This window comes from Acanthochromis polyacanthus, chromosome 9 (assembly GCF_021347895.1).
Source record: "Acanthochromis polyacanthus isolate Apoly-LR-REF ecotype Palm Island chromosome 9, KAUST_Apoly_ChrSc, whole genome shotgun sequence".
NCBI lineage: Eukaryota > Metazoa > Chordata > Actinopteri > Pomacentridae > Acanthochromis > Acanthochromis polyacanthus.
In genome coordinates this window covers 35,944,236-35,958,318 of record NC_067121.1, presented here as the reverse complement: position 1 = coordinate 35,958,318, position 14,083 = coordinate 35,944,236, and the positions used below count along the sequence as shown (strand labels likewise).

General features: G+C 39.5%; 1 protein-coding gene across 1 annotated transcript in view; it reads right to left on the bottom strand.

Moving 5' to 3' along the window:
• The window catches only part of col15a1b (collagen, type XV, alpha 1b), a 56,517-nt gene extending 44,723 nt beyond the window's left edge, over positions 1–11,794 (bottom strand). The window contains exons 1-2 of the mRNA XM_022191665.2: positions 11,620–11,794; positions 11,295–11,359 (exon numbers count right to left, since the gene is read on the bottom strand). Of these exons, the coding sequence (XP_022047357.2) occupies positions 11,295–11,359; positions 11,620–11,630 (76 nt within the window). The 5' untranslated portion in view covers positions 11,631–11,794. The remainder of the gene's footprint in view (positions 1–11,294; positions 11,360–11,619) is intronic.
• Between the last annotated feature and the right edge of the window lie 2,289 nt (positions 11,795–14,083).

Sequence of the window (14,083 nt, the reverse complement as noted above, 5' to 3'; positions counted from 1 at the left end):
GATGCTAATTTACAAGATAAAGTTAAGGATGTCGAATATGAAACAAACACTCGTGAATGGTGAGGAGCAGCTCTTTAATTCGGCATGAATTAAAAAAAAAACACAAACTCGATTTACTGTGATATTGTGAGATTTGTTTGTGGTTATGTAACTTAGCCATTCAACAGAGTCCGCTAACATTAAAGTGACTGTGACAGTGTCTGTGTTGACAGACGTAGAAAATACGTCAGGGTTTTGTTTAGGTTGTTAATATGTAATAGTCTGTCGCTACTTTTGAAGGTAAAAAAATACTTGTAGTTTGCTGGCTGTTAGTTCCGCCATTTGTTTTGTTTGCTGTTTGTGCTTTATTAGAACAGGGTCACGTGAATAAAAAGTTTTGCTATTTTTAATAGTAGTGCTGATTTCAACCCCCAAATCTCTGTCCGTGAAAAAGTCAGATAATGATATTTATAAGACATTATGCATGATAGAAAAGAGAACAGCAGATGACTGACATGACAGGCTCGGCACGCAGATTCACCTCGAATCACTGAAGCGTCATCACTCGGATTACCAAGTAATTACCAAGACGGCTCATTAATATTTATGTATGTCGGATTACCAGCCAATCACAAAGCGCGTTCATCAGCCGGTTCATTAATATTCATGTACGTCTCATTAATATTTATGATAAGGGAAAGTGCCGTATCCGTAGGCCACAGGCTACGGGTACGGGTCCGTATCTGTAGACACTACGTTACGCAGAGGTCCCCATGAGATCAGTTCCATCCACTCTCCAAGTGCACAGGAGACAGCAGACTTCTCTCAGGACATTTATGTGCATTTATAGTCCAAAGTTAGATCCTGCATGGCAACTGTGCTACAAGGGTACTAGTTCGCATGCATGGAAGTCGTCAATCTTCTCGTGCATATATGGAACGGAGTCCTTCTTGTAGACTCCAAGCAGAATAGAAAGTACTACAATAACAACAGCAATGTGTCCCCATGCATCAAGACATTTTTCTACTCCCTTGTGGATGTGAAGTTGTCATTATACTACTTTTATAGTGTGCTGGATTACGTTTGGAAGATTGCTTTTCATGCATGAATTTATCAACATATTCCATACATGCACATTATTGCCCTTGCAGTATCGCCAATACATGGACACAAATTTAGGACTGCGTGCAGAGAGAAGATACAAAATTTATATCAAGCAGACCCCAGCGAACTCTTACATTCTCACCGACATGGAAAGTATGGAGTCATCAAAGTTCTACTAGCTCAGTCTTCTTCTCCAGCTCCTGATAAAAATATCTGTGTCTTTAGCCACTAAATGCTCCACTAGCTAGTTGCTAACTGTCTTTCATTCAGTGTTAGGCTGGTAGTTGGTTCAGTGGAGAAGCCCAGAAACACATTAACGGCCTGTTCTAGGCAGATTTATGCTCCACGTTTCTTTCCATTTCTTAATGTTGGATTAGACTGTCATCCAAGGGATAATTAGGGAATAGGAAATTTCAGAATCAGAATCAGCTTTTAATGGCCAAGTACGGACACAACATTACAAGGAATTTGGTTTCGGCTGTCGGTGTCACCCTATAAATATGGAAGAGAATAATAAAAAATAAACTATAGAAAGAGGAACAGGGAGAAAAAGATTGTCATAATAAAATTACATTTAACTCAATATATACAGAAATTTACAGTAGTGCAAAAATGATAATTACTATAAATACAGGGGGTTGATACCTTGTTTCAATCCCCTGACTCATGCTTTTCAGTAACCTGTTCACAGAGTTGCTTGGAGTGTTCTTTTGTCTTTGTAGTGTAGTTACAGCCAGCAGTACTGATTCACCAGTGACTGGACCTTCCAGATAAAAATGTCTTTATTCTACAGTCACTTGGGACACATTCACTGCTGTCAGATGATCTCCATTTCACCAACTGTGTGAATAGTCATCTTAAAGTGGATGAATACTGATGCAATCACTTTTTTTTAACAGTCTGTTTTCACCTTGGCATGACATAATCTTTTTTTGTGTGTGTAAATTTTGGTCAGATCATCAAAATTAAATTGAAATTATTTAATATTAAAAGGCAATAAATAGGGCAATTTTTTTTTTTGACTTTTGGTCAATGCAAAACAGTGGAACCATTTGTCATTTTAGCCATAAAATGAAGTTACAGCAGTCTTACTGTAGTCATGCAGTGAATTTGCAGCATGGACACTGCAACAAGGATGCTGATTGGTTAAATGCTTTACACTGTCTGTTGAGTCACAGGTTATCAAGACGACGGGCTGACTCGGCTATTGCGACAGATGAACTTCTGACTTTGAGCACACACACATGCAGAGCCATTCCACACACACAGTGCACTCAATGGCACAGTGTTAAGGCCTACAGCATTACTCAGATAGAGGAATGCATTGTTTGGAGTTATTAGGAGGTCAGATGTGGACATCTGCAAAGGGACAGTTTCCATTACAGCAAGTGTCCGTGGCCGCTGCCCCATCATCCTGCCGACTAAACACCCCCTGCCATCCTCTCACCCTTAACTCACCTCCACAAAGCACAATCATACAAACAAACACACAGGGAATAAAGAGAGACGGAGAGTTCATTAGGGTGAAGCTCACAGATAATACTGAGATAAATGGGACAGCTGGACAAAGATGTAGATAAAAATTGACACCAACTGTTAAATCATTATTTATACAGTAATTTCAAATGGCTCATCATGCATCTGCAAACATTATTAGTATCAGTTTCAGATACTGATGTTTCTAGAAATGATTGAAAGCTCTTTTGAATGCCGTCATTTTATATAATATCTTTGACCGAGCTACAAACGTTATTTACAACTGATTTTTACTGACCTATTTACATGTCCTGCTTATGCATAGATAAGTCAAAGGGCGCTGAATGTGAGATTCTCAGCATGTGTGTGTGTCGGGTGTTTGCTCAGCTGCATCTCAGAGCTTCTCGCATGGCCTCATCTCCTCCTCCAATACGAACGTTGATGAAACGCAAGTGAGGGACAGTAAAAGGGAATTCTTTTGCACATACGATCCCGCAGAAAGTGCCATTTTTGCCGTGAACTGTGTGGAATGAAAGACAACCTTCAGAGAAATGCGACAGGAAAATATTATCTCATGTTTGCTCCGCAGTCCGCCTGGCAGAGTACCATCTATTGACATGCACCCACTGACTGTCCACCACAAAAATCGCTATTGTTCAGAGCTGTGGGAGTGTTTAACGCAGTGCAGTGCGATGTTTTCCGCTCTCTGTTCTTCTTCTGTTTGTGTATCTGTTGGCAGAGATGTGTGCAGGTGCAGTTAACAACACACTGAGGATCACCTTCCTGAAACATGTTTACATGCAGAGAAGAAAAAAAAAAAGCCATGCATGTCACAGGCTGATTTCTCTGAAAGCTTTGTTTATATAACTGGAACAAAATACAGACTTCCCCTTTAAAAAGGATCCAGGGCATTTATCAAACAACTTCTCTATTCATGGTAGTCAGAAGCATTTTTACAACTTTATTTTATCAAGAAAAGTCATCCAGTCTGCATCAGGGCTTTTAAAAGAGCTGCAGAGCTGTCCAAAACCTGTAAGAGGAGACTCTTGGAGGCCTTTGCAGCTGATGTTTGTCCTTAGCTGCAAGAAAATGCAGCTACATGGATTTGCATCTGTGTCACCAACAGTTTGTGCCAGAGTCTGCTTCCCATCTCTCTCCACTTAAGTCATTGGTAGATCTTTATTTATAAAGCCATTCCAGACAATCTCTTAAATTAATTTTAAATCTAGATGAGGAATTAAATAAATTAACTTTAAGTATCCCAGAGCTTCTGTAAATGAGTTCCTTACTGCTTGCTTCTGTTTTCCATTCATTTTATCTTTCCTAAAGCTAGAGTTTGGGACTTTTGCATATAAATAAATGTCCATTATATTAAAACACCGACCAAACAAGTTGCTAACGAAGCTGATCAGTACCATATGCATGCAAATCTCCCTGTATTTTGCAGCAAAACAGAGTTTTTATTCTGCTTTCTGTGGCACCATTCCTGTGTCGGTGGGGTGATGCAGGAGCTGGTTTGCCAGAGCCGAATAGTTAATCAATCGTAGCCACATAAGGAAGACTGGACTACAGTAAATAGGAGAATACAGACAATGGCAGAAGAACCAAGAAAGTATCCAAGAAAAGCTCTGGATGCTTCAGATAAAAGAAAAGAGTATGAATTGTATTAATTTAGATTTTAGTGAGGAATGAAACACAAGTGGAATTTATTTTCAGGTATGCGCAAACAACTTCATTTATAATGTTGGACCAGTATACAGGAAGTTACATCTTTCATGACAATACAGCTTTGTACAGACTGGTACAACAACAAAAGAGGATAAAATCTGGAGGAGATCAATGGAGATTACTTTCCTCCTGTGTGCATGTGCACAACAAAAGAAGTAAACCAATGATCTCATCATTCTTTGGGTTTCATGAAGTAATCAGATTGCTATAGTCTTGAGTTTACACAGCTATTCATCTCTAAACATCTATTCATTACCCATTTTTCACAAATGTCATGAGAAAATTCACTCAGTCATCTGGAGTGCTGACAGCCAAAACAGAGACTGAAGAGGTGATACTGAGCAGAATGTCCAACTGCCTCAGGGAATGACAGAGGCTAAGTGAAGGAGAATTATCTGAGCTGACAAGTCTAATCCAAAGGTAAACAATAAACAGTCACCAGTGGAGTGGGACGTCACAACACAGCATCTGTGAAGGAGCTGACATGCAGACGGAAAGGGCTTTTTGTTTTTTTGAAGGGAAACTGTATTATACAATCAACCCAGAATGTCACATACTGTGTTAAAGAAGAAACTGTGGTCTTATTTGAGCTCATTTAACTGCCTGTTCAGTATGTCTTAACAGCTCAGAAACTAAACAAACTTTATGCTAATGCAGTTTTTGGTGGAACTTTTCAGTTTTTCCGTCTGATTCTCCGACCGGATTACACATGAACTGAGAAAATGCCATATTCTTCCCCAGAATTCCACTTGGAGGTACGGCTCACAGCATCATGAAAAAGTTTTGTTTTGCTTGTAATTCAGAGTGTTGACATGCAGATTTGTCCTTAAAGGGAGAGTGTGTGTGTTTATGTAGCCCTCTTCGTCTGCAAACAGCAAAAATGGGCATAATTTCTGCAGCCACAGACTCTGAGTCAAATATGCTAAAGCACACCTGAGTATAAACACACACACAGCAGAGGAACTGTGTGCTTTCAGCATTTCCCTTTAAAATTGGTGCTTTAGTAGAAATGAAAGAGTGATTGTGAAGCTGTTTGTCAGATCAGCAGTTTGTCACATAAAGTTGACGAATATGAAAGAAAGCTGCCGAGGATTCAGACACTTGAAGGCATTTCTGTGATGTCCAGGATGCTGTTTATGGAGCAGTTTTATGGACAGCTTGGTTCAGTAAAACCCAGAAAAGATCCAAACATGAATCTATGATCCACATTTTACAGGGAACGGTTTGAAAAGGCGGTGTCCTAGTTTTTGTTGACAGAATGTGGCAAGAAGTGGAATCACACACTGCACACTGTTCTCTGCTCCCATGATTTTTCTTTTAACCTTATCAGTCCCAGTGTAAGGCTTCAGTCTTGGAAATATCAGTCAGCATATTAGCATATTATTATTAGCATTATTAGCATATCTATTATATATATTATTAGCATCATTTTCATTATTATTATTATTAGCATTATTAGCATATAATAATGATTGGCATTGTTAGCATATAATAATTATTAGCATTATTTGCATTATTAGCATTATTAGCATATAATAATTTTTAGCGTTATTAACATATATCATTAGCATAAGCATATAGCTTAAGTCAAATTCTTGATTTTCACCACTTCTTGTGTGCTTTCATTGCAATCTAGTTGATATGAGCCTCAAAGTTAGGTTGTGTCTCATCCTATTGGGTGGGAAAAGCAGCTGTAAAGAGCTCAATGGATGACTGCCTCTGTTATGAATGGGTTATGATGGATTTTGTCAGAAGTCAGAAAGATTAGTGACTGAGGCTTCCAGGTTCACCTATTTTATTTATCAATTAGGTACTTTTTGTGAGTCAATAATTCATTTCTGTTGTAAAAACGTCACAAATGTCACTGATTAGTTGGACTTTTGGTTATTTTCACTCCAAAACCACCCATTGGTTTTCAGTTAGGTTAAGCTACTCATCAAACCATTAAATGACCTCTTGTGTCCTATATTTCTGGGCATCATCACTACATCACCACTCCCATCAGGACAGAAATGCTTCATCTTAGGATATTGGTTGGACAAACATACAATCTTAAGATTATTAGCAATGTATTGTACAATTATGTGATTGTTCAAGAAAATAACTGGCAGATTAAGTGATAAAAGCGGGGATAGCAGTAATCATAGCAGTAAAACTGGACTACTAAACAGTATCTGATTTGATTTGTCATATGTTGTTTTCTTATTTACGAGAAAGCAGATCAAGACATTGGTATAAATGGCAAATAGAGACCTCCTATTTGCTTTTAATTCCATTCCATTTTTGCCTGAAAGGAATATTCCATATACTCATTTGTAGGTCAAGCAATAAAGGTATGTATTTATGACTGGGCTAACAGCCATGAAGTGCACAGAACATTAAATCTCCCCACATTTACACAGAGTGTCAGATTTTTCTCAGTTGATAAGACTTTCTTTGTATGCTTCATGTCCCAAAGCATTGCTTCATAAGATAGAACACATTCACAGTGATAATGACTCATAGTTTAACCAGAAACCATGGAGACAGTGTACCCAAACAACAACAGACAACCAGCGACATTTCAGTGTTTGCTTTCTGAAAACCTTTACAGATCTGGGTTTTCAGGTCAATCTATCTGAGGCTACTGATTTCCTTCAGGTCAGTTTCTGTAACAGTGCAACTTCTTTTTCTCCGAAACGAAGCACACACTGTTTTCCTCTAATGCCCTGGAACTACATCGTCTGTTTGAGCATCACATCATGGAAAATATGAAAGAAAGACCATGTCCAACGGAAAGTCAAAAGACCCCAAAAGAAACACCCATTCTTGTTTCCATTGAGGGTTTTTTTCCCATTAAAATCCCATAGAGCTGACCGTTATACACATACAGCAATGACACCTTTTACAGTTGGCCCATTGTGCCCAACCGTGTTCGAATCAAAGTCACTCTGGCTGAATGAGCACATTCCAGACAGGACGCCGCTGCAGCGAGGGCGTTCAGTCCGTTAATATACTGAAGACATTTAGGTGCGCGCTCTTTCATAGAGCTCGATGTCATGCCAGGTTTCAGAGCCATAAAACACTAAAGGGCGCTGGGTGGGAGTTTTTCTTCCCATAACATCAGAGACCAAATAAGGTCAGGAGTGAAAGCGTTTGAAAAGGTAAAACTGTTAAATATAGACAGGCAACTGCATGTGAATAAATGGAGAAAAACATGTTTTTGACTGCAGCTAACATATGGCTGTAACTGAGGATTTCAGTGGCACCACGGCTGAAATTGTCAACAGTACAATAATGCGACTTGGCTTTACTGTACAGAGGAAACTCGTCAAAAACAGACTCCTACTGGGCTCACCTCACAATCATTTATATTGGCTAAACATGGAATCCTTTCAGAGCTACTCAACCAACGGTAAATGGAAACTGAAGGTTTCTTGAGTTCAGAGTGGTTCTTTAGAGGAGGGAGGGTCAGGGGTTGAGAAACTGGAAATGTGGAAAACACCAAGATGTCTAGAAAACCTAGACAACTTATAATGATGCACACATGAAACTCAGATTAATCTGCTCTAATTTCTATTTTGTAATCTGTCGAAGATCTCAGCCCACACCTAAATAGCATTCCTGCCAAAATCATATTTTACTTAGTGTGAAGACTGTTTCCAAAAAGCTGTCAGAGTTATTGGGAAGGATGACACTTAAGGAGAAAGAGATTCGTGTCAGGTTTAGTGTGATTATAGTCTGAGAGTCCCCAAGGCTCAAACATCAGTTTTTCCAAGATGAGATTTTACACCAGATATACACAATCACTAACAACACAAAGATCATTTGCTTACTTTGAAGCGGGACTGTATGAGGAGATTCTCCATCACCATCCACACTTTTATTATTCACCATTAAAAGAGTTGGACTGCTGGACATTGGAGGCACTTTGATTTTTGCATTTGTTTTTATCCATGCCACCCAAAAGCAATGGGAAGTTCCAAATTTTCCAGATATCTCATGCTGTAACCGCCCACGGGGCTTGGCACAGCTACAGCCTCATTTATAACTAAATGATATATCATGTTAAAAGCTCAAAATTTTAGCCAGTGTTTGAGAAACGTTCATGGGGAATGTGGTTTTCCATTTTCAACATGAGGGGCAAGGCGACTGTTGGCTTAGTGATGAATACAAATCCACAATCCTTAATATTCACAATGGTGAGATCCAAAGTGTCTCAGCAGAATATTGCCTTTGCATTGAGATGATCAATATTATTCACTTCAGTAGAAATGTCTTGGCTGATTTCAGTCAACTGATGGAGCAGAAGTGTTTTAAAGAGGAAAGGATTGAAGTTAGAGCACTGATGTGTCAGGTATGACTCTGTGGCAATGGCAAATGGTTTGCATGGTTCATGGGTCATTGAAAAGGGCCCCTTAGCAGAATTTTGCTCAGGGCCTGAGGGGAAGTCAGGACTGACTCAAGAACTAGTTAACCCAATCCTTGGTGTACTGGAATTTAAAGTGAGTGACTTTCTAATAGTGTTGCTCAGTGTATGTCAGTTTGGCTTTTTATCAGGCACAAAGTCTCAGAACACAGTCATGAAAATAGACACAGACAGACCCCAAATTGGACAGCTCAGCTCAGCCAGCACATTAACTGAAACTTTCTCTTATTTTTCAATGGCAAATTTAGACAGGAGGTAACACAAATTTACCTGATTGCTTTCTCTTTGTGTGACCAGTTCCAGTTCATGGTGTCATCCAAGTTGTAAACACCGACACCTGCTTTGACGTTAAGAGCGACGCAAGCTCCTTATGTAATCTGTGCGACTCTTTGCAGCTTGCACAGCAAACGCCACCTGGTTTACTGCCACATACTTTACTGGAAGGAAACTTTGCAAATACATGAAATAGGCATGTGACTGAAATCATGGATTGCAGAATTGTTCACTTTGGTTGTGTTTTTTAAGATTTTTGACTGGTTTAGGCATGTCACTCCAATAAAAAACCACAGTTTTCTCCATTACATGGTCCCAATACTTTCTAATTTTTGGTGATGTAGCTTCACTTCAGATCATCACAAGATCTTACAATCAAGCCTTTGGCAGTCCACAATGTCATGAGCTCTGTTAAGTGTGTGAATAATAAATAACTCAGATGAGACAACACAAATGTTTCCAAAATGATCACACAAACATCATTTCTCCACCCATTGTCAGAAATCATCTCCTCATCCTGGATTAAACTAGCACATGATCAACTGTGTTCCCAACATCCCACTTCAAAGCTCAGTTGTTAACCCTCCTCCCAGCCCAAGTATCTTAAACACACTAACAGCCAGTGCGGTGCAGAGGAAACCCATTACCATACAAACTGCACACTTCACTTCTCACCCCGGTGCAGCGTTTGACTTGTCTGCCACTTCCAGCCGCCTCATCGTACGCACACACTGCAGATAAAGAGGGCAGAGGAAGCCCTGTATACTGCCAAACAAACAAACTATCAGTGTCCTGCAGGGCTGTATAAGAAGAGCCCCACAGCGGGGAGGCACTGAATGAAAACCACAACAGCAGACAGAGGTGTGAAAATGGAAATGGGAGGGAGGAGGAGCAGTGTTGTGGGTCTTGTAATGGCCCTGGGAAACTGGAATGGATTTGAGTCGAGGTTCTTCTGTTGTAATTAAAGACTGCTAATGGCCAATTTTGAGGAAATTGGTAATACAGTAATCAGTGCATTCATTTTAACGCTTCAAAGTTCACTGATTTAAGTTCAGAGCATTACAATTTGGTATCGTGGGAATGGAAAGGTGGTTGGATTTCATCTGTATGAATGTGTCCATGTCCACCTGTTGAAATGTCAGTATTTGAGATATATTAAAGAAGACTTAAAACAGACTTGATAACAACTACTACACAGAAGACATGCAGGCTATAAAAGGTGCATTTTAATTTATTTTTGTGCACACGGTGTTTTGATGTGCAACAGTAAATTATGTCAAAATCTTCGGAGGAATACAAGATTTTGTTTTAAAAGTGCAAGAGAAGCAAATCTGAAGAGCTGTTTAAATATCATCTGGCTGCGGAATCAGCACTAAACATATTCAGATAACAGTAGTGAATGGAGATGTTGCACACTTTTTTTTTTTTTCAAAATGGGTTGGATCTTGCTCCAATTTGCATGTAAATTCAGCTTGTGATGTTTCAAACTGTGAAGAACCTCAAAAAGATGAATGAAATGACCCTGACTTTGGAAGAACCAGTGGCTTACACATTATAGGTGATAACCTAGTTTTGTGGCAAGCATAACAGACTAATCCATTCCTTATGCTTTGACACTTGTATTATTAGTTACAGAAAGGATGATAAAAGAAACCACTATTAAAGCTCTTTCAATGCCAGAAAAACAATACCTATCACAGCTCCATACACATGCCCTCAGCGATACATTGCATGTTCTCTGCTGCAAACCAGTTCCCTTTCTTGCTCACATGCAATCCAGCAATTACACACATGTAAAAAGCAGCTGAGATGCCAGATTGTAAAAGTTTTTCTTTAAATAGAGCAACTTTGGAAACACATGACACGTGATAGCTGGTGACAGATTTAGGTGTTAAAATACATTCGGCAAGCTTTTCCTGCTAAACTGCAGACATAACCATGAAGTCTGCATCACATACATGTATCATCTGAGAGTATATTTCAACCATTTTCAGACTTGTCCTGTGATTAAAAATCAAACTACGGCATGTAGAATGTCTGAAACTGTGAACTTTGCACTGTGTGTTCTGCAGCAGCTATCACATCTGCAACTATGGGTCAGCAATTCAGCCTTTATATTTAACTTATTCTGTGATCTACTGAAGGAAAAAAAACATTTACCCTCCACAGTCATCCATCACCATGAGTAAAGGCTAAATTTCACTCTTATAATAAAGCGTCTGTTGGGTCACTGCCTTCCATTTTTTTCCACTCAGTGATCCATAGCAGGAATATTTTTCCTTACAGAGAGGATACAGACCGAGAACTGCAGCAGAATGCATCTTACCTTCTATAACCTGCAGGGCAGCAGACAGCCAGCACAGCAGGGCGAGATGCAGGGCGAGAGACCACCTGAGGAGACACATCAGTCACAGAATGGAAGTTGGTAAAGCTGTAGGTAGACTTTGAAACAAGAAAAAGAGCGATAAAAGAGCGTAACATGGAGTTAAAATAGTTTAAACTGCTGCTGAAGCTGTGAAACCACAGGTCTGCTCTGAGGTGAAGCTGAATTGATTTATGAAGATGTTTATTAAAGTCAGTCAAATTCCACTCTGTATTCTTTTCACACTGCAAAAGTTGACGGAATATATCTAGAAAAAAGTGTGTCTTACCCTTGAAACATTTTAGTGAGTCAGTAAGTAAAAATCCGGCTTTGGAAGGAAACTCCAAGTACATGTGTGTGTGATGAAACTCCGGCAAACTCCGTGGTCCTTCTGCCTCAGTGTGCAGACCTGAAGCCACACTGCTGCTCTCTCTCTCCCTCTCTCTCTCCCAGCACAAAGACTCTCTCAGTTCGGAGCTGAGTAACTCTCAGGACCTACAGAGTTGGGAAATTTGACTCCCTTGAAGGAAAAAAAACTCCCCCTTACTCACTCAGTAGACCCTCTCTCCTCAACTGCTACTAGAGACAATTTCCTTCCATTAATGATAACCTGACGTGCATTCTGGGCTATCATTTAAAGTTAAGCCCTTCTATCGATTAATCAGTCTTTACTATCTGAACTCCCTTCCAGTTTTACAAAAGAGAAAAATGACAAGAGTGCACATGGAGGGAGTAATGCTAATGATAAAGGAGGATGGAAGAATTACAACTAAAAAATGACATAAAACATCCAGGTCTGACTAATGTATCTGATCAGCTAAAACAAAGGCCTTTTCCTTTTCAAACCCACCTTGAGTGTCTTAACTTGTTTCTTTTGTGCCATTTTTTGGTTACAATTCTTCCACTCCCCTTTATATTTTTTTCCAAATACATTTAGGCTTTTTTCAGTTAATGGTATCTGCATCTAATATCAGCCTGAAGTTAAGCCTTTCCAAAATGCCTCTTAATGAATGAATGACCTAATGAATTCAAATAGCACGGCTGTATCTACCTGTCAGGAAGCCCCTGGGGCAAAGATTTGCTGTTGTTCCCTACAGACCCTCCCATCTCCCACCGCCTTTACAGTAAACATCCCCCTGTAACCGCCCTGTGATCATCAAGCTTCCATTAGGAACTGTGGCCTGCAATTGGCCGTACAGTTCCTGCGACTTTCTCCTCCTTTCTGTTGTCTGCAAATTTTAAAAATCCTGTTCACAATGGCAAATAACAACCATCTCTGAGTAGGAAGCGACTCCACTGCAAGGCTTGGGTTATTCGATAACGCAGCCCTGCCAGTTTGAAGGTTAAAACATCCATTTTAATGTCAATGTCACCTCCTACGTGCAAATGTTCCGTCAAAACAGTTTCCCCATCGCTATTTTGAGAAGACTCTGTTACTTAGCTCAACACAAGTCAATGTAATTGGTTTAAAGAAATACAAACAAGCCAGAGTGTTTTTCTCTCCTGTAGCAGTGATGGTGAGGTGCAGTCAGACCATTCTACGCAGCACTGAGTCAGCTAAAGAATGGTCTGGCCGTGTGAAACTAAAGGTTTGCTAACATTACCCACACGCCAAACCTGACATAAGAAGATGATAGTGTTCATTCGTCCATTAAAGCTTGCATAATTTCATCTTACAGCTAGGATCAAAGCTCCTCTAACAATAGGAACACATCAGGTGGTTGGATATTTCAGGAGGCATCTTAGTTAATATTACAGTTTAGAAAGTTGAATGTAAAGTTATTTGAACTAAAATCAAATTGTTATTTTCTCAGACAGCAGCAAGCATTCTGCTAGAAAGGTCCGTTGATCAAAGACAGAGCAAGATTTAAAGAACATTTTTCAAGTTCTAATTCTTTATATGGCAAAAAAAGAGATAAAAATACATTTCAAAATGTAAAATATATTTTTATCTGAGACAATAAAGCAAGATACTATAAAAGTGTCTGTATACCAAACATTAAGATTTCTGTCAGAAAGGTCTGAAAAAGGTGCAGGATGAAGCTACCAGTTAATGTGCTGATGCACATCCCATTTAACATCAAGCAAAAATTAGTCTTTTCTTATTCCTCAACACCATAATGCAAAAATCACAATTATTTTGAGGTTTACACTAGTATGTGTTCATTTCAAAATGTTGTTTTAACACCGTTTCAGAAATAACCTCTGTGCATGCAAACATGCATGAAAATGCTTAACACTTGGTTGCTTGGTTGTTCATTATCTGTGTCAGACTGACCACTGGTAGACAGGGCAGCTGTCTTTTCATTCAGAGAAGATCACAAGATAGAGGTGTGACAAATCAGGAAAGGACATGTAATGACTGATAAGACCAAATCAATAGCAAATGTGTCTGCATCATTTTTTCCAAAAGTCTCTATTTCTGCCCATTCAGACTTAAATGCAAATGTGTTGTTTTCAAACTAAAACTGGGTCAACAAAGTTTACAAAAGTCTCCATTTTAGAGATCTGAAGCAACAGAGTAGTGGGGATACGAGGCGTTAATCTAGCAAAACTTACGCATCCTGAACAGAAACCTGTTATTGTGGATGTAGCTTGTGGTCTTTTCAGTAGTTTCAGTTGGCATGGCTCAGCGGGTAGAGTGGCCGTCTTATAACCGGAAGGTTGCCGGTTTGATCCTCAGCCCGTCGTGCTCATGTCGAGGTGTTCCTGAGCAAGACACCGAACCCCTAATTGCTCCTGGCGGGTTGTGG